We start from the raw sequence: 21,425 nt of genomic DNA on the forward strand, positions 1-21,425 counted from the left end.
GAAGGAAACATAGGAGGAGAATATGGATTGGGGCTAAGAAATGAAAGAGGAAGCCGCCTGGTAGAATTTTGCGCAGAGCATAACTTAATCATAGCTAACACTTGGTTCAAGAATCATAAAAGAAGGTTGTATACATGGAAGAATCCTGGAGATACTAGAAGGTATCAGATAGATTATATAATGGTAAGACAGAGATTTAGGAATCAGGTTTTAAATTGTAAGACATTTCCTGGAGCAGATGTGGACTCTGACCACAATCTATTGGTCATGAACTGTAGATTAAAACTGAAGAAACTGCAAAAAGGTGGGAATTTAAAGAGATGGGACCTGGATAAACTGAAAGAACCAGAGGTTGTAGAGAGTTTCAGGGAGAGCATAAGGGAACAATTGACAGGAATGGGGGAAAGAAAAACAGTAGAAGACGAATGGGTAGCTCTGAGGGATGAAGTAGTGAAGGCAGCAGAGGATCAAATAGGTAAAAAGATGAGGACTAGTAGAAACCCTTGTGTAACAGAAGAAACATTGAATTTAATTGATGAAAGGAGAAAATATAATAATGCAGTAAATGAAGCAGGCAAAAAGTAATACAAATGTCTCAAAAATGAGATCAACAGGCAGTGCAAAATGGCTAAGCAGGAATGGCTAGAGGACAAATGTAAGGATGTAGAAGCTTATCTCACTAGGGGTAAGATAGATACTGCCTACAGGAAAATTAAAGAGACCTTTGGAGAAAGGAGAACCACTTGCATGAATATAAAGAGCTTTGAGGGAAACCCAGTTCTAAGCAAAGAAGGGAAAGCAGAAAGGTGGAAGGAGTATTTAGAGGGTGTATACAAGGGCGATGTACTCGAGGACAATGTTATGGAAATGTAGGAGGATGTAGATGAAGAAGAAATGGGAGATATGATATTGCGTAAAGAGTTTGACAGAGCACTGAAAGACCTGAGTTGAAACAAGGCCCCAGGATTAGACAACATTCCATTAGAACTACTGAAAGCCTTGGGAGAGCCAGTCCTGACAAAACTCTACCATCTGGTGAGCAAGATGTACGAGACAGGTGAAATACTCTCAGACTTCAAGAAGAATATAATAATCCCTTTCCCAAAGAAAGCAGGTGTTGACAGATGTGAAAATTACTGATCTGTCAGTTTAATAAGTCACAGCTGCAAAATACTAACGCGAATTCTTTACAGACGAATGGAAAAACTGATAGAAGCCGACCTCGGGGAAGATCAGTTTGGATTCTGTAGAAATGTTGGAACACATGAGGCAATACTGACCCTACGACTTATCTTAGAAGAAAGGTTAAGGAAAGGCAAACCTACGTTTCTAGCATTTGTGGACTTAGAGAAAGGTTTTGACAACGTTGATTGGAATACTCTCTTTCAAATATGAAAGGGAAGCAGTGGTTGGGAAGGGAGTGAGACAGGGTTGTAGCCTTTCCCCGATGTTATTCAATCTGTATATTGAGCAAGCAATAAAGGAAACAACAGAAAAGTTCGGAGTAGGTATTAAAATCCATGGAGAAGAAATGAAAACTTTGGGGTTCGCCGATGACATTGTAATTCTGTCAGAGACAGCAAAGGACCTGGTAGAGCAGCTGATCGGAATGGACAGTGTCTTGAAATGAGGATATAAGATGAACATCAACAAAAGCAAAATGAGGATAATGGTATGTAGCCGAACTAAGTCGGGTGATGCTGAGGGAATTAGATTAGGAAATGAGACACTTAAAGTAGTAAAGGAGTTTTGCTATTTGGGGAGCAAAATAACAGATGATGGTCGAAGTAGAGAGGATATAAAATGTAGACAGGCAATGACAAGGAAAGCGTTTCTGAAGAAGAAAAATTTGTTAACATTGAGTATAGATTTAAATGTCATGTAGTCATTTCTGAAAGTATTTATATGGAGTGTGGCCATGTATGGAAGTGAAACGTGGACGATAAATAGCTTAGACAAGAAGAGAGTAGAAGCCTTCGAAATGTGGTGCTACAGAAGAATGCTGAAGATTAGAGGGGTAGATCACATAACTAATGAGGAGGTATTGAATAGAATTGGGGAGAAGAGGAGCTTGTGGCACAACTTGAGTAGAAGAAGGGATCGGTTGGTAGGACGTGTTCTGAGACATCGAGGGATCACCAATTTAGTATTGGAGGGCAGTGTGGAGGGTAAAAATCATAGAGGGAGACCAAGAGATGAATACACTAAGCAGATTCAGAAGGATGTAGTCTGCAGTAGGTACTGGGAGATGAAGAAGCTTGCACAGGATAGAGTAGTATGGAGAGCTGCATCAAACCAGTCTCAGGACTGAAGACCAGAACAACAACAACATTTAAGAAATCATGCCTTCGAGAGAATTATGCAGATGTACCATCATTTGACTGCCACTCAATCTCCTGTTAAGAGGACAAGTCATAGGCGTCCCTGGCATAGAGAGGCAACTGAAGAACTCAAAACAAATAAGTCGCCAAGTTCAGATGGAACAACAGTTCAGTTTCACAGAGAGTACTCTTTGACATTGGCTCCTTACTTAGCCTGCATTCATCACAAATCTCTCACCTAGCATGAACTCCTAAGTGAATGGAAAAAAGGGTAAAAGCACGGACCCACAAAATTACATGAGTTTGCTGCAGAATTCTTGAACATATTATAAATTCGAGTATCACGAATGTCCTTAAGACAGAAAAGCATCTGTTCACAAATCATCGTGGATTTAGAAAGCACTGCGTGTGTGAAACGTAGCTTGCCCTTTTCTCACATGATGTCCTGTGAACCATGGATGAAGGGCAACAGACACAGTCATATTTCTAGATTTCCAGGGAGCATTTAAATGTGGAAACATGTAAGTTAATGCAGATGAGCAGGAAAAACAATGCTGTAATGATAAAATATTGTATTATTGGTGTGGTTCTTGACACACTCATTCCAATTAAATATCTAGGCGTAATGTTGCAGTCTGATATGAAATGCAATGAGCATATAAGGACAGTAGTAGGGAAGACGAATGATCGATTTCAGATCATTGGGTGAATTTTTGGAAAGTGTATCTCATCTGTGAAAGAGACTGTGTGTAGAACACTTGTGTGACTGATTCTTGAGTATGGCTAGAGTGTTTGGGATTCCTATTAGGTTGGATTAAAGGAAGAAATCGAAGCAATTCAGCTGCACACTGCTAAATTTGTTACCACTAGGTTTGATCAGCATGTGAGTATTAAGGAGATGCTTCGCGAACTCAAATGGAATCCCTGGAGGTAAAACAATGTTCTTTTCATGAAACACTATTGAGAAAATTTAGAAAACCAGCGGGACAACTCTACTGCCGCCAATGTACATTTCATATCCAATTCCTGGCCTGGCAAAAAGTTTTAATCTGCCGGAAAGTTTCAGATCAGTCCACACTCCACTGCAGAATGAAAGTTTCTTCTAGGAACAATCCCACAGGCTGTGGCTAAGCTATGTCTGCACAATATCCTAGTCTTATAAGGCATGCAGGAAAAGTTTAGAAGGTAGGAGATGAGGTACTGGCAGAAGTGTTGCTGTGAGGAAAAGTAATGAGGGCATGTGTGGATACTTCTGTGAGTGGAGCACTTTCCCACAAAATGCATGGGCCTCAGGCTTGAGTCCCAGTCCAGCACACAATTTTAACCTGCCAGGAAATACCAAGTTTGTATTAGTATTAATTAATTATTCCTGGTCGCCCACAGAAAACGTCAGAATAATCGCATATTGGCTCTTGTAGATAAATCTTTCTGTGGAGCAGTCATAGTATTTACTTTTGCAGCTAATACTCGTAGGGGTGCTAAGATTTTTGTCATTGTTGCCCAGAAAGTAATGCACCACATTACACATACTGTTTTTCCACATAATCTCCATCCTGTTCTATGGCGAAACAAAGGCATGTATGGCCTGTTGGTACCAATCCTTGTCTTGGTGGTAGAGCCAGTGCTTCACTGTGTGAATCACCTCTTCATCACCCTCAAAATGTCTTCTTGAGTCATAATGTGTCTGTCCTCATGAATGACAACATCAGCTCACTACAACATGTCAGGTGTGACAGCTGTGGACAGTCTCCCTGACCACTGCAAATCTTGGAGATGCGCCAAACCGTCTTCTGATGACCTCACCATCTGTGCCCAGTGACTAACTGTACTCCTGTTGACAGAAGATGCTCCATAGACTTGGCACAAGTATTTGTGAGTATTCCCCACAGTTTCATTGTCTGCAGTGATAAATTCAATGAAGGCACATTGCTTGTGATGTACATCACCTGCAGATGCCATCTTGAAACTGTCCTCCAGCTACACTATCTGTCAGAAGTGACAGAAATGTGGCACACTCACTCAGGGGACTTCAAATAATACATACATAATGTTTCCTATCCATAGCATTGTTTTAGGCAAAGAGGGGGGAAGAAAAACGTGATGCTCACTGGAATTGACACAGCTTAATTTTGTTCAGTTTGCACAACAAAGAAACAAATTTCACTATTGTGTTTTATCTTAATTGAAACACACAAAATAATAATCTTATAATTATCAACACACATAAAAGAGATGTTTAAATAATGTTTGCAATTGCATATGTGTTCACTTATAACAATGTTTTCTTATTCATCACTGCATCTGCCATTTCCTGAAATGTGTTGCCTAGCCATATGCATTCATTCAACAAGAATAAATACTATCCAGTAATTCATGCAGTAGAACTACATTTTACTTGGTGCTGTCATTATAGTAAATAAAACTGGAAAGCCGGCATATTTTTTCCTGTGCTGGTTGTCTTTTAATATTTGTCATGGTCTGCCTTTTTTGTAAATTTTTACATACTCTTGTCATTTATTGTTAAAGTCATAAAGGTAAAAAATAAATATTATTGATGAGTTTTCAGGTAAATAAATTATAGTTGTTGTTATTTCAAATTGATGTTATATCCAAAGATTCAAAGTTCAGTCCGGTCACAGTTGCCATATCTCACATAATTTTTGCTGTTGCTTCTACTAACAGAAGCAAACTTGTGGCTATCGACTTTCATTAGTGTTCAATGGGGGTATCTCTTGTGTGGGTAACAGCTCACACATGTCCTAGCAGCATAAATATACCAACAGGAAGTATCATGGTTTTCAGGAAATCATGTGAGTTGAATGTTACCCGTGAAATATTTGTGACAAGAAAGAACATGAATGTTATCAGTCATCTTTTCACTGAGGAAATAATATGAATCTTATTGCTTCTCATTCCATTTGCAGCATTTAAAGCTGTCCTCTTAGGTTCCTGCCTAACCACACACACACAAACCACCACATATTCAGAAATAAACAGCAAAATATTTATTTCATCTGCTGTTCTCTGATTAGACAGAAATGTTAAATAAGATTTACTGTTTCGGAACATACTTGTATTACATTCATAAGAAAGTCCCAGAATGTGTTAATATCATTAAGGCTCAAAATCATGAAAAGTTCAATTTTTACTTTTTTGCGTTTTCTGAATCTGCAGACTATTACCTTTTAATAGATATATAATTTATTCAATTCCGAAGACTACAACTATTTTTAAATTTTTTTTGAAATGTGTTCTACATGGGTGTGACCCACTGTGGCGCTGTTAAACTGCTGTCAAATGGTGTTATTATTAACGTCCGTGTTCATCAGGTACATTTTAGTGATGTGAGATAAAGTATGTGTTGTGGCTAACCTGTGATGGTTCAATATATATCGCTGGTGTGATTGTCGATTGTTTCATGTTTATTTACTCTGTCGTTATCTCGAAAATATTCGTAATTAATTCTGTTTCTTGAGTATCTGTTTTGTTGAATTATAGTAAAAGTAAAGTTATTAGAAATCCTCTGAAGGCTTTTAAGAAAAGGAGAAATGTTGGAAAGCCAAAGGTATGTGTTATTACTGTAAACAATAAAGACGATAACCAAGTGAGTGAACCTAACCTCTCAAGTACACATGCCCACAGCAGTCAAAGTGGGAAAGAAAATACTTCACAGAAGAAGCTTGGTTCAATGAGTGAAAACTATGAATGTTTTATGGGCGAATCGGATGTGAATGAAATATTTGATATGTCGGTTCTCAAAGGAATTTTTTCAAACTGTGTAAGATGTATTCATTGTAGTGAAGTTGGTCTGGAACTCTCCATAATAAAGCACGTAGGACTTGCTAGTGAAATACAACTGAAATGTGATAAGTGTTCATACATGACCACCTTTTGGAACAGTGTTGTAGTAACTGCAACGGAAGAAAATGGTAGCAAAATCTACGAACACAACAACGAGCGATGCTTGCTTTAGACAAGGAACGCCTTCGGGCTGCAGACAGGGCTGTAAAGAGTCTAGAAATACAAGCAAGAGTAAACAGGAGGAGGAACAAGAGGAAGCTGGAGGAGGAGTTTGCAGTGGATGAAGATAATCCATCCTATGGACCTGGAATGCACTAAAAAGTTAATCCAATCTTTGTCGCTCGATTCCCAAAACTTTTATTTTCTCATACTAATTACATGTTTTCTAAGGATCTTCCAAACATATTTGTTTCAAACTTTCAGTAAATGTTACACAGTACCTTCTGAATAATTTAACACAGCCTTTTTCCAAAACACTGTATATTTTTGAATATATAAATAAAAAATGGCAAAAAAAAGTTGTGAATTTTCATTACAATTGAAAAAAAATCATCTTTAATAACTGAACTAAAATTTTGTAAAATCCCTGTGTTAAGTTGTAGCCCATATTCCAATAAATAATCTGTAAAAAGTTCAACTTCCTACCTCAAATACTTTGTGAGGAAAGATGTAATTTATAAGCGTTATTTTAACATTGCAAGTATAGGGTGTTCCGGAGCCCCTTAACATGGAAAAAAAGAAGAAAATATTAGCATGTAGCGGGATGCAAACCTACATTCTTCGACTTCAAAACTATGACATTATCCATTATTGCTCTAGTGCTTAGGAGGTGATGTTTGTCTCATGTCTCAGTTATCTCAGTATCTCTTGAAAGCTTATATCATTGGTGCTTTATTATCTGACATTTAATGATATGGGTGAATGTTTGTGATACATTTTCAGTGCACCATTGCCTGGAAAGTGGCATACTGCAACTTGTTATACAAAACAGTAAAATATGGCAAAATGAATATGGCACTAGCCATGTCAATGTTGCATGGGACATCAAATTGACATCATGTTTACAGGAAGTCTTGTGAGATGAGTGCCCCCCCTCCCCGCAGCTTCTGTCTCTGCCTCTTTTCATTTGTTTCATGACAAATGAAAGTGAGATGGTAGCAGAGATAAAAATGCTCAAGTAAGCACCTAATGAATTAGGATATGTGAGGAGAAAAAAAAATCAGATGAAAATGTTACATAAAACCACAAAACTAAATGGAAAGACTTATGTCATAGCCATGGGAGGTGTAATACACTGAAGTGCCAAAGAAACTGGTATAGACATGCATATTCAAATATAAAAGTATTTAAACAGGCAGAATATGGCACTTTGGTTGGCAACACCTGTATATATGGGGCATTCAAAAAGAAATGAGCTGGAGGCATAATCACAGAAACCAGTACCTGTATGTTTGAGGTATTGGCCCTGGCTGTTGAAACATGTGTCCCACTGTAACACAAGGTGGTGAATGGCTGTCTCATAAAATTCTTAGGGCTGCGATGTTAACCAGTTCTGCACGCACAGCTGGAGGTTGTCATCCGAGGTGAATCGTTTGCCCCTCAGAGCCTTTTTAAGGGGACCAAAAATGGCATAATCACAGGGAGAGAGGTCCAGACTGTATGGAGGGTGGCTGAGAATCTCCCATTTGAATTTCTGCATGAGTGCTGTGCCTGTGCTGGCTGTATGAGGCAGAATGACCCTCTAGAGGAGATTGGCTGGTCATTTTGAATTGATCACTTGGTGAAGGGTGGTCGAGTTTACAAGTAATGCTGGGAATTCACTATTGTCCCACGCTGCAGGAAATGAATCAGAAAGGGGCCATCTTGCTCAAAGAAGAACATCAGCATAACCTATCCTGCACTCGTTTGGATGGCTGTGGCTTTTTTTGGTGGTGGTGACTCTGGATACTTCCACTGGAGACTTTGTCGTTTTGATTATGGTTTGAAGCGATGACACCATGACCCATCTCCAGCCACCATCATGCCAGGAACGCATTCCCTTCCCGAGCATAGCGCTGCAGATGGGCAAGGCAGTGGGCCCTCGGACATGCTTCCTGGTGTGGTCTGTGGGGCACCCATTGGGCAAACACCTTGTGCATCTGCAGTCATTACTTCATGATGGTGTGAACACTTCTGACGCTCAATCTGATCGCAGCGGCTATGACTTTCACTGTCACTTGGTGGTCCTGGGTAGTGAGTGCATCCACCAGCTGGACAATGTCTTCAGTAATGCATTGTGGTGCTCCAGACCGTGCATCATTGGTTAACAACACCCGTCCTTCACTGAAGCGCTTGTGCCATGCCTTGATCCTTGCAAGGAACATGCAGTATTCACCGTACACTTGTGATATTCGTCGATGAATGTCCGTTCCTCCTACTCCTTCCGCTGTCAGAAAATGAAAAACACCTTTTGCTCATATTTTGATGCCTCCGTGTCACTGTTTGCAATGTGACTGGCACCGTTGGATGATTGATGCGTGCTGCTGCTAGCTCTGTATAGTCACGTGACACGCACGCGTGCCGTCCAGCAACCGAGCTGAGAAATTCCACGTTCTTGTCGGAACCACACCTTGTTACACAAGCCAAGATATTACCCTCCTGTCACCAGTTTGCGCATTACAGACTCCAGCTCGTTTCTTTTTGAATGCCCTTTATAAGACAACAAGTGTCTTGGTTACTGCTGCTACAATGGCAGATTATCAAGATTTAAGTGAGTTTCAGTGGGGTGTTATAGTCGGTGCATGAGCGATAGGAAACGGCATCTCCGAGGTAGCAATGAAGTGGGAATTTTCCCGTATGACCATTTCTCAAGTATACCGTGAATATCAGGAATCCGGTAAAACATCAAATCTCCTACTGCTGTGGCTCAAAAAAGATCCTACAAGAATAGGACCAATAACAGCTGAAGGGAATCGTTCAGCGCGACAGAAGTGCAACCCTTCTGCAAATTGCTGCAGATTTCAATGCTGGGCCATCAACAAATGTCAGCGTGCGAACCATTCAACGAAACATCATTGATATGGGCTTTTGGAGCCAAAGGCCCACTTGTGTACCCTTGATTAGTGCATGCCACAAAACTTTATGTCTTGCGTGGGCCTGTCAACATTGACATTGGACTGTTGATGACTGGAAACATGTTGCATGTGTGGACGAATCTCGTTTAAAATTGTATCAAGCGGATGGATGTTTAAGCGTATGGAGACAACCTCATGAATCCGTGGACCCTGCATGTCAGCAGGGGACTGTTCAAGCTGGTGGAGGCTCTGAAATGGTGTGGGGCGTGTGCAGTTTGAGTGATATGGGTCCCCTGATATGTCTAGATACTACTCTGACTGGTGACAAGTACATAAGCATCCTGTCTGACCCCCGCATCCATTCATATCCATTTTGCGTACTGATGGACTTGGGCAATTCCGGCAGGACAATTCAAAACCCAACACGTCAAGAATTGCTACAGAGTGGCTCCAGGAACATTCTCCTGAGTTTAAACACTTCTGCTGGCCACCAAACTCCCCAGACATGAACATATTGAGCATGCCTGGGAAGCTTTGCAACATGGTGTTCAGAAAAGATCTTCACCCCCTCGTTCTCTTATGGATTTATGGACAGCCCTGCAGGATTCATGGTGTCAGTTCCCTGCAGCACTACTTCAGACATTAGTCGAGTCCATGCCATGCCATGTTGTGGCACTTCTGTGTACTCAGGCCCTTTGCAGTATTGGTTTCTTTATCTACATCTATACTCTGCAAGTCACCTTGCGATGTGTGGCATAGGGTATTTTGTGTACCACCATCACTTACTCTCTCTGCTGTTCCAATCACGAATAGTTTGCAGGAGGAATAAGTTCCAGGAAACCTCCATGTGGGCTTGAGTCTCTCTAATTTTATTTTCATGGTCATTTTGCAAGATAGACATAGGAGGAAGGAATATATTTGTGACTCTTCTAGGAAAGTACACTCTCAGAACTTTAACAATAAACCACATCATGATGCAGAACACATCTCTTGCAGTGTCTGCCATTGGGGTTGGTTTATCATTTCTGTGAAGCTTTTGTGATTAGTAAATGAACCTGTAACAAAATTTATCACTCTTTTTTGTATTTTCTCTATCAGACCTGTCTGATGCGGATCTCATACTGACAAACAATATTCAAGCATTGGTCACACAAGTGTTTTGTAAGTTACATCCTTTGCTGATGGACTACGTTTTCTGAGGATTCTTCCATGAATCTCAGTCTGGCATGTGCCTTACTTTTGATTAATTTTATGTGGTTGTTCCATTTCAAATCGCTCCATATGTGTACACCTAAGCATTTTACAGAATTACCTGTTTCCAGTGATTGTTGTGTAATCATACAGTAAATGGACTTTCTAATCATGTATTCGAAATATTTCACATTTATTTACATTGAGGGTCAATTATTACTCCCTACACCAAGCATCGATCATCTGCAGGGCTTCCTGCATTTCGTTCCAGTTTGTTAACATGACAACTTCTCCGTATACAACAGCTTCATCTGTGAAAAGTCCCATGGAACTTCTGACATTATCTGCTAGGTCATTTATTTATATTGTGAAAATAGTGGTCCTGTAACACTCCCCTGGGTCATGCCCGAAGTTACTTTTATGTCCGAAGACTTCTCTCCATTCAGAATGGCATGCTGTGTTCTGTTTGCTAGAAATTTTTCACATTTTCTTCATCAGGTGGCAATGAAGAACCATATCAAATGCCTTCTGGAAGTCAAGGAACATTGCATCCTCCAGGGTCTCATGGATGAACAGAGTGAGCTGGATTTCACAACATCATTGTTTTTGGAACCACATTGATTCCTACCAAGGAGATTTTTGACCTCCAAAAATGTCATAATATGCAAACACCCAACTGATATCAGTGATACAGGCCTATAGTTTTGTGTGTCTGTTCAATGACACTTCTCGAAAATGGCACTGACCTGTATTTTTTTCCCCAATCATCAGGAATACTTCACTCTTCTAAAGATGTACGGAACACTGCTGCTAGAAGAAGGCTATTTCTTTCACATACTCTACATAGAATTGTACTAGTATTCCGTCAGATCCTGTGACCTTCCCTCCATTGAGTGATTTCAGTTGTTTCTCTACCCCATGGTCACTTATGTCAGTATCAACTATTTTTTAGTTAGTTCTATGATTTAAAATTGACATTATAGTGTGATCTTCCTCTCTGAAACAGTATTGCAAAAAGACATTTAGTATTTCAGCCTTTTCTGTGTCGTCCTCCATTTCACTGCCATTATTGCCACAAAGTATCTGGACAGGCGACTTTCATTCATTTACTGATTTAACTTAAGACCAAACCTTCTTAGGATTTTCTGTTAGTTAATTACATGTTCCATAGATCATTTGAATGATTCTTTGATTGAAATGATGTGGAATGAGTCAATTGACTGGATATGTATGCATGATTGGTGTTAACATTAATGAGCACATTATTATTTTTAATCCTACCTCATGCAACTACGCTTAATTTTATTTTATTTTCTTTTATACTGACTGCCAGTTCTTAAGTAGAAATTTATGGAATAGAAGGCGTTGTCCTGGAGGAATGATTTAAATTAGATTTAAAACTTGCTTCACTACCTGTCAGACGTTTAATATTACTGGGCAAATGATCAAAACTTTTTGTTGCTGCATATTGAACTCTTTTTCTGCCCCACTAAATGCTTTAATAATGGGCAATAAAGGTTGTTTTCCCCTCTAGTGTTATAGATGTGTACATCACTGTTCTTCTCAAATTGTGATGAATTATTTATGATGGATTTCATTAGCAAATATGTGTGTACTGTAACGGCGCAGTTAAAATGCCCAGCCCCTTGAAGGGGTACCTACATGACGTCCATGGTTTGAATACTGCCAATTATTCTTACTGCTTGCTTTTGTGCAGTCAGTACTTTCTTTCTAAGTGATGAATTACACCAGAAAATAATTCTGTGTGACATTATTGAGTGGAAATATTCAAAATATGTCAGGAGGCTGATATGATTTTTTCCAAGATTAGCAATTATACAAAGAGAAAAAAAAATAGCTGAACTTAATTGTTTGAGAAGCACAGTAATATGCTTCTTCTAGTTCAAGATTTTATTAATATTCACATGACTGTTGTTATGACTATTGTACAGAACTGAATGTAGTGTTTTTTTTTTTTTCTTTTTTTTTTTTTCAAAATTTAAGGAGAGTCCATTTTCAGAGAACCACTTACTGATTCTTTGAAAAATATTATATACTAACTCTTCTGTTACTTTCTCTCTAATAGGATTTATTGTAACACTAGAATCGTCTGCAAAAAACACCATGTCAGTAGACAGAATTTTAACTTTAAAATTTGTTGAATGCTTTACACATGGCTCTCCTTATGCTAATTTTGGCTTTGTTTAGATTGTGTTTGTCTGTGAGGCTTTGCCTATGTTTAAATTTGCAGTAAAGCTGTCTTTGCTTTTGCAGTAGTTTTCGAACATAGCTGTCAAACAATGGCGGACCTTTTCCATCCCTCACAGCTTTGCTTAACATATACCTGTCTAAAACATATTGTACAGTGCTCTTGAACTTTGTACATCATTACTCCATGTTGTTAGTGCTGGAGATGAAATTTTATGCTGACCGGTCATATAATCTGAAATCTGTTTCTTGTCGCTCTTGCTAAGCGGAAGGAATTGTTCATCATACATTACTTTATTATGTCATCTCCTTGGTAATTATTAACCTCTGCCATAAGTACATCATTTGATAAATATTAAATTCAATTGTTGTCTGTAGCATACCATTTCACCTGTTTCTAGCTGTACTTGGTGTAATTAGCATTTATGTTGTTATTGTGATTAATGGTACATATGCTACTGATACAAATTAGGGAAAAATGGTAGTTTTCTTATCTTCAGTAATTCTGGAGGTAGCATTGTATCTTCTGTAAGATAATGAGACAGAATTGTCACCAATACTTACCTTTAGGAAGCAAAGTATCAGTTTAGCTGATAAGTAAATACAAACATGAAAGGGGACGGGTACAGAGAGGAGGAGATGGAGAAGATCAAATGTCAAAGATAGTGCCTTAGTAAGCATTTTGCCAGTGTCAGTCCAGAGATGACGAGGACAGAATGAGAAGTAAAACTGGATTAAGAGGCATGAGAATGAAGAGTATAATCAAGAAGTAGGGAGAAAGAGAAATACGGGTGAGAGGGCTAGGAGAACAAATGAACATGAAAAAGGAAATGAAGGAAATAGTGAGCCATAAAAAATAAAAATATAATGAAAAATATTTTCTAGAAAACAAATGAAGATAATGTTATGAAATTTGTATGTACAAGTGGTGCATGTTAATTACAACACATTTATGAGAGAAGTAATGACTTAGGCTTTTTATGAAAGGTAAGGCAATAATACTGACATACAGAATTATGTAACCTTTGACCAGTATATGAAGAAATTCAGTTAAAACATTCAAAAATAACTTGCAAAAGGGTAAGGGAATAAACTCTGCAAAAGTGGCCAAATTATATGTTGCTGTATTGCCCAGTAGACTCACCATGTTTCACTATTATTTATATTATAATTTCATATGTTTGACTGGGGATCAGAAACTGGGGATTGAATTGCTTTTGTTGAAGAGTATTTTATAGGATCTTGCAGTGATCCCTTTTCCTACGAGAACAAAAAATGACATTTACACTATAATATGTGCATCAGTGAAAAGAGATTACATTTAAAAACAATTTTCCACTGTTTTATGGTAGGTCTTCCCCCTATTTACTGAATGTTTTTCATGTAATCTAATTATTGAGAACTAAAAGGTTGAAAAGAGAGTTAATGATTAACTTTAATTATTTTGATTGTGGTTGTATTGATATGTGCTCTATGACTTTTAAATGGATAACTGCTATCTTTAGATGGTGTCACTTTTGTATAGGCTTGAGAAATATGTGAATTTACTGTATGAAACAACTAACTCATAAGTAATGAACTGAATTGATCTTTAAGGGACACAGTATTGCTTAATAATGACACTAGTTTATTTGTTTCTTATCACAAATATTTTTCTACTCTAGGTGCCTGCTGGCAGTGGTTCTGAACACAGGAGCAATTCTGCTGTTTGGCCCACGTACTTGGAAATGGTTGGTAGTGTGCAACTTGTCAGAAATTTGGTTAAAGCATTGCAGAGAGCTTTGGGAAGAAATGGAGCCAGCTGAGACAGTTGCAGAACAATATGAGCAGCTTAAGAGGAGGACAGCATCCTTAAAAATGAATAGTAAGTACTCCAGATTTCATTTTGAAAATCAGTATCAAGGAAAAAGAAAATGAGTGATTCTTTTATGGTTCTGTATGTTGAGCCACAGGACATGCTACGTTTTTGCAGAAACCAACTGGAATACAAGTAACTGCAATATACTTTTTGTTTTTGACTTTGACTTCATTTAAGTGGAAGAATGGAGAAGGTTGAAATTAAGAGTACAGATAGCCTACAAAAATCAGCACAGTTCTCTAACAGGGGAGATATCAAGAATGGTGTCCCACAGGGTTCAATCTTGGATCCCTTATTGTTCTTAATATATGTTCTTACATTATATTAATGACTTACCATTCTATATTCATGAAGATGCAAAGCTACTCCTTTTTTCTGACGATACAAGTATAGCAATGACAAGTATAGTAATCAAACAAGAATAAGCTGAGAAAGTTGTAAATAATGTCTTTCAGAATGTTAAGTGGTTCTCTGCAGATGGACTCTCACTAAATTTTGAGAAAGCACAGTTCATACATTTCTGTAGAGTAAATGGCTTAACACCATTAATAAACATAGAGTTAGAACAGACTGTTGCCAAAGCAGAATATTCCAAATTTGTGGGTGTGTGCATTGAAAATAAATTGAATAGGAAGAAACACATTTATGATCTGCTGAAATGCTATGTATGCTTTTAGGGTTATTGCAAATTTTGGTGATAAACATATCAGTAAATTAGCCTACTATTCCTATTTTCACTCACTGCTTTCATATGGGATCATATTTTGGGGTAATTCGTCATTAAGAGAAAAAGTATACATTGCGCATTAGCACGTAATCAGAATAATAGCTGGAGCCCACCGAAGATCACCATGCAGACATTTATTTAAGGAACTCAGGATATTCACAGTACCTTTGTAATACATATATTTGCTTATGAAATTTGCCATTAAGAACCCATCCCAATTAAAAAATAATACCGAAGTGCATAGCTCCAAAACTAGAAGAAAGGACGACCTTCAATATTCTGGGTTAAATCTGACTGTGGCTCTGAAAGGGGGTGGGTGAATAATGCTGCCACAAAAATCTTTGCTCAGTTGCCAAATAGCATTAAAAGTCACACAGATAGCCAACTAACGTTTAAAAACAAATTAAAAGAATATCTGAATGACAACTCCTTCTACTCAACAGATGAATTTTGTAAGGAAAACATAAATTAAACTGACACATTCCACAAGTATTAATGGAATGTAGTGAGCTTATGGTCATGGAACATAAAATCAGCTGAAAGAGAATTGAGGGGAGGGGGGGGGGGGGGGGGGAATCAGCTGAGGCCATCTTGTAATTTGTTTACACTTTTTTTAAGAACACCTTAATAGGCCTCCTCTGAAAATGTGATAAATTTGTAACAGTTCTAGTTGTTGCATAGTGTGACAGCTAGGAAAACCTGTGTTGATATAACTTGGTAATACTCTTATCCAGTTTGTCTCAACCCTAGCCTTTTGCATTTAGATGGTAACCCCAAATCAACGCTCTCTATTTGTGTGTGATGTATGAAATCATGGCTGCCCTAGAAACTGTTTCAAATGTTTCATCACAAAGGTCCAGTACGGTCATGCTTTATTCCTAGCCCACCTGTACTGTGTCACAAAAATGTCATATTTCATGGAACTGTTAGTAGAACATACTCACAATAATTCATTGCACTCAAAGTGCATTGTAATCAAAATTGTTTCAAAATTTCCAGGCGTACAAAAATGTATTATTTCAGTTTCTTTCTCCGATACATTAATTACTAGTCAGGTCTGTATTAAAATAAAAATTAGTTGACATCATTGAACATTTATTAATGACTAGAAATATAACTTAGTAATATTTTCACAATTAAGTAAATAAAATAAACCTGGGATACAATTTCCACATTTTTGTAAGATTTTCAATTGTTTTTCTGTTCACACACAATGTTTTCAGCCATTTCTAAAGCCCATTTTTTTCTAGAACAAACCAGCATCTCTCCTTTATAAAAATGTTGTGACCCCATCTGTTTTCTGCATACAGTTTAAAATTTCTCTTCCAAGATTAATTCTGTCTGGTTCAGCTGCCACTCTCTGCTGGCAATTATTATTACCTTCTCGCCTGCACTATTTCTTTGCACTGTTCATAGAGCATGCCTGCATCATCAAATAATAGTGTCTTTTGACAATCCATTCCCATGCAGCTATTTATCAAAGAAATAAAAAGAGTGAGTTTAGAGTCTTTTGTGTAAAATTTTAGGATATTCATCCAGAACTCAATCCTGTTATATAACAAGATATGCTGGAGGAAAGAAAAGAGGAAAAAAAGAATGTTATGTCAGTACAGAGTAGGCCCTGACAACCTTAATGTGGATTGAGAATTCAAAATTAAAAAAATAAAAAGTAAGTGAAGAGATGGTTGAAGGTTCCAATTCAGCAAATCGACAAAAGAAATATTGATTCACAGTGTAATAAACTGTGAAAAAGAGCACAATGCATACTTTACAAAACTGAGCTACATTTGTAAGTTTACTGATGCATTACTTGAAATGAGCCAATCCTATTGAAAAGGGAATATGGTTATAATAGAGGGAAACATTCCACGTAGGAAAAATATATCTAAAAACAAAGATGATGTGACTTACCAAATGAAAGTGCTGGCAGGTCGACAGACAAACAAACATACACACAAAATTCAAGCTTTCGCAACTAACTGTTGCCTCATCAGGAAAGAGGGAAGGAGAGGGAAAGACGAAAGGATGTGGGTTTTAAGGGAGAGGGTAAGGAGTCATTCCAATCCCGGGAGCGGAAAGACTTACCTTAGGGGGAAAAAAGGACGGGTATACACTCGCACACACACACATATCCATCCACACATATACAGACACAAGCAGACATATTTAAAGACGTAGGAAAAATATATCTAAAAACAAAGATGATGTGACTTACCAAATGAAAGTGCTGGCAGGTCGACAGACAAACAAACGAACACAAACATACACACAAAATTCAAGCTTTCGCAACTAACTGTTGCCTCATCAGGAAAGAGGGAAGGAGAGGGAAAGACAAAAGGATGTGGGTTTAAATATGTCTGCTTGTGTCTGTATATGTGTGGATGGATATGTGTGTGTGTGCGAGTGTATACCCGTCCTTTTTTCCCCCTAAGGTAAGTCTTTCCGCTCCCGGGATTGGAATGACTCCGTACCCTCTCCCTTAAAACCCACATCCTTTCGTCTTTCCCTCTCCTTCCCTCTTTCCTGATGAGGCAACAGTTAGTTGCGAAAGCTTGAATTTTGTGTGTATGTTTGTGTTCGTTTGTTTGTCTGTTGACCTGCCAGCACTTTCATTTGGTAAGTCACATCATCTTTGTTTTTAGATATGAAAAGGGAATACGTTGCACAAAAATTATTATAATTATTTAGATAAAAATGTTGACTAGGCATCTGATTAGCAAAATAATGAGTCACGCCAAGGAGACGTCACTGTGATTTTAGGAATGACTAAATGAAATAAATTCTTAAAGGAGGTCAAAGTACGAGGGTTGGATCTTAAATAGTGGAAACTATTTATTCACAACTGATACAAAAGAGTTACATGTTTGCATCTGTTACTGCCCTTCAAAGTAGTCACCAGCGTTGTGTAGAACCCATTGCCAGTGATGTGGAAGACGTAGTATACCGTTAGCAGAGCCTGTTCTGTTGATGGTGTGAATGGAGCGGTCTACTGCCTGTCGAATCTCTGGAACAGTTCTGAAGCGAATGCCATGAAGTGGTTCCTTCATCTTCAGAATAAAATCAAAGTCACAAGGACTTAAGGCCGGGGAGTGTGGTGGATGGTACAGTACTTCCCAGTCCCATCGACTGAACAGAGTAGCCACAGCTTGTGCCATATGTGCCCACGCATTGTCATGCAAAATGATGGATAGGTTGTGCAGAAAGTGTTGCCACTTCTTTCACAAAGCTGATTGCAGGTGGTGCTCCAAAAATGAACAGTAATACTGTGCATTGATGGTCTGCCGTGGAGGAACGTAATGCCTTAGGATAACACTATCACAGTCATACACGAGTATCACCATAACTTTCACCATACTGGGGCTCTGATGCACTTTTGACTTTTGCAGCGATGCGTAATGATGCCATTCGTTTGACTGGCGTTTCAATTTTGGCATTGTGGCATTCACTTCAGAACTGTTCCAGAGATTCGACAGGCAGTAGACCACTCCATTCACATCATCAACAGAACAGGCTCTGCTAACAGTATACTCCACCTTCCACATCCCTGGCAATGGGTTCTACACAATGCTGGTGACTACTCTGAAGGACAGTAACAGGTGCAACATGTAACTCTTTTGTATTGGTTGTGAATTAAACAGTTTCCACTATTTTAGTTCCATCCCTCGTATATAGTTCCATTCAATCTGATGAGTGAGATATCATGAGAAAATAGTCAGACACATGGAGCACAGAAAATGCAATTTCAGGTTCATATGAAATCAGTAACAGGTGCAACATGTAACTCTTTTGTATAGGTTGTGAATAAATAGTTTCCACTATTTTAGTTCCAACCCTCGTATATAGCATACACTTGTCCACGACCAGCCATCTGATATACAAGCATTTCTGACACAAACTGTAAAGTAAACGTTGTTGTATATTGATTAACGATTGATGAGACAGTAGTAGAGACACTGATGGGTAGACACATTGGAGAGACTTTGCCAGTGATCTGGCTTAAATATGAATCACATACCAGAGAAAGAATTGTGGAACATAGTGCCCCACAGACATTCCAGTGGTTGAGAGGGCATAATAAAACTGTTCTGGGAGAGGGTGGAAGATTTTTAAGATGAGTATTCATGCTGAATCCCAGCTTGAGGTAACCATAGCTATACTAACAAGCTGGGTGACACGTTTGAGATTAGGTTTTTTGAAATTATGTGGTGATTCATCAAATCTTGTGATGGTCGAAATGACTGGTTGGGTAACAGTAACGAATGAAATCATTTGTAAAAATTGTTATTTATGTATTGGGCAAGCTATATTTGAACAGATTTTAGTGCAGTCAGTGGTTAAGTTATGGGATAGGAAATTTTATATGTGGAGGAGGTAGTAACTGTCGAAAAGAAAATTAGTTCCCTAGCAGTGAGTTCTACTTGCAGTCTTCTTTGCAGACAGCTATCATTGTGTTATAATAACTAAATTTGAGCATTAAGAACTAGAAAATATGACATGTGGAATTTTTGGCTCCTTTCTTTAGATGCTACAATTTCTAAGTGCAACACTATACAATGGTGCCTTCTTTCACCAAATTCACTTTGAAATTCCATCTGATATTCTGGAACTGATTATGTTTGGCAAGTGAAGGACACACACTGCTTGATGAGTTATTATTACACCATAAATATTGAACTCGTAGTTGCTCATACCCAGTACAGAGAGAAATGTTAAGTTGCATACATTGTATTACTCATATTCCACAACACTAATTTTTGTATACTATGCTTTGTGGTCTTCACTGAGGGAATTGCCATGCTCCATTCTAGGAATTTTGAGTCCAGTGGTGAAATATTGTTTTAGTAAATGAACTTGTCATCCGAATTTTGATCTCAAGTGTGGTATACTCTGGTAAGCTCCTTAAGAGTTTATTAAGAAAGATTTGTATGTTATTAGCAAGGAAATCAGCTCTGGAATATTTAAATTCTTCTTTGTCAGCCATTCATATTACAATGGAAATATAGTTAATTACTAATGAAGTATTATTTAATTATTTTTTGCGGGTGAAATAATTGTATGAATAAAGCAGCAGATCACAAGTAGTGTGAACAATGAATATATATCTGCCTCTACGTCAGCAAATATACACAAACTGTTCCTATATATTGGTCCGAGTCAGTTATATACCTCTTATTAAAGAACTGATCTCTTTTTTTTTTTCTTTTTCTGTTTGTTTGTTGTATTTCCTTTTCTGTAGACTAATAGTCATTATCTATCACCACAATTTGTAGTGATTAGCTGGGGCCAGTTGAAACAAGACTCATGCAGATTTGCTGTAACTCATACTGATGCAAGTATATCAGTATGGGAAATACCAGTGATGAATGAGGCACAGTGGGATGCAGCAAGTGTTCAGTTAATTAGAGTTGTGGACACAAAGATGAGCATCCCATCTGCACTACTCTGTCTGTCCATTGGTAAGTTTAATTTGATTCATAACTATGAGTCCACAGATGAGTTTGTTGAGAAAATGTCCAAGTTAATTTCTGGAATGTATTTTCACTAGAATATGAAGAAAATCCACAAATGGAATACAAGGTCTGTTAAAAAAATTCCAGAATATTCGTAATTTGGCATGAACTGTGTGTTGGAGCGAAAAGTGGTTAGCATCCCTGCACACATTTGTGTTTAATGTGTACCTGCTGGAATATTCATTGTTCTGATGTATATCTGTTAGTTATTGTTCAGTACTGTATTGAGTAGAATGTTGTGTCACACAGTTTGTGAATTTTGAGATGGCAGAGTTAGAGGAGCAGCGTGTCTTCATTAAATTTTGTGTGAAACTTGATAAAACCTTTACAGAGACACACCAAATGATGCAGGAAGCATTTGGTGATGGGCGCTTAAGCCATGCTTCACGTTACAAATGGTTCACATTCAGACAGAAGTTAAAGATGACCCCTTTCAGGATGCCTTTTGCAGTCTACTGACATTCTTCATGTCAGGAGCGTCAACAAAATTGTACACATCAATTGAAGACTGACTGTCCAAGAGATTGCAGGAGAATGTAACATTTCAGTTGGATCATATAATGAAATCCTGACACAGCATCTTGGAATTCATCACATTGTTGTCAAGTTCATCCTATGCTCATGAATTAAGACCATAAAGACACGTTCAGATGTGGGTTTATGGTTATGATTTTGAGACCAAGTCTCAATCTTCACAATGGGTCAGGAAAGGTTCTCCAAGACCAAAAAAAGCTGGTCACATCAGGTCAAATGTCA

General features: G+C 38.1%; 1 protein-coding gene across 1 annotated transcript in view; it reads left to right on the forward strand.

The window, feature by feature from the left end:
• LOC126473716 (general transcription factor 3C polypeptide 4-like) overlaps window positions 1-21,425 on the forward strand; it is a 377,574-nt gene that overhangs the window by 290,585 nt on the left and 65,564 nt on the right. The window contains exons 5-6 of the mRNA XM_050100961.1: window positions 14,239-14,438; window positions 20,430-20,615. Of these exons, the coding sequence (XP_049956918.1) occupies window positions 14,239-14,438; window positions 20,430-20,615 (386 nt within the window). The remainder of the gene's footprint in view (window positions 1-14,238; window positions 14,439-20,429; window positions 20,616-21,425) is intronic.

Source organism: Schistocerca serialis, chromosome 4, assembly GCF_023864345.2.
Source record: "Schistocerca serialis cubense isolate TAMUIC-IGC-003099 chromosome 4, iqSchSeri2.2, whole genome shotgun sequence".
Taxonomy (NCBI): Eukaryota; Metazoa; Arthropoda; class Insecta; order Orthoptera; family Acrididae; genus Schistocerca; species Schistocerca serialis.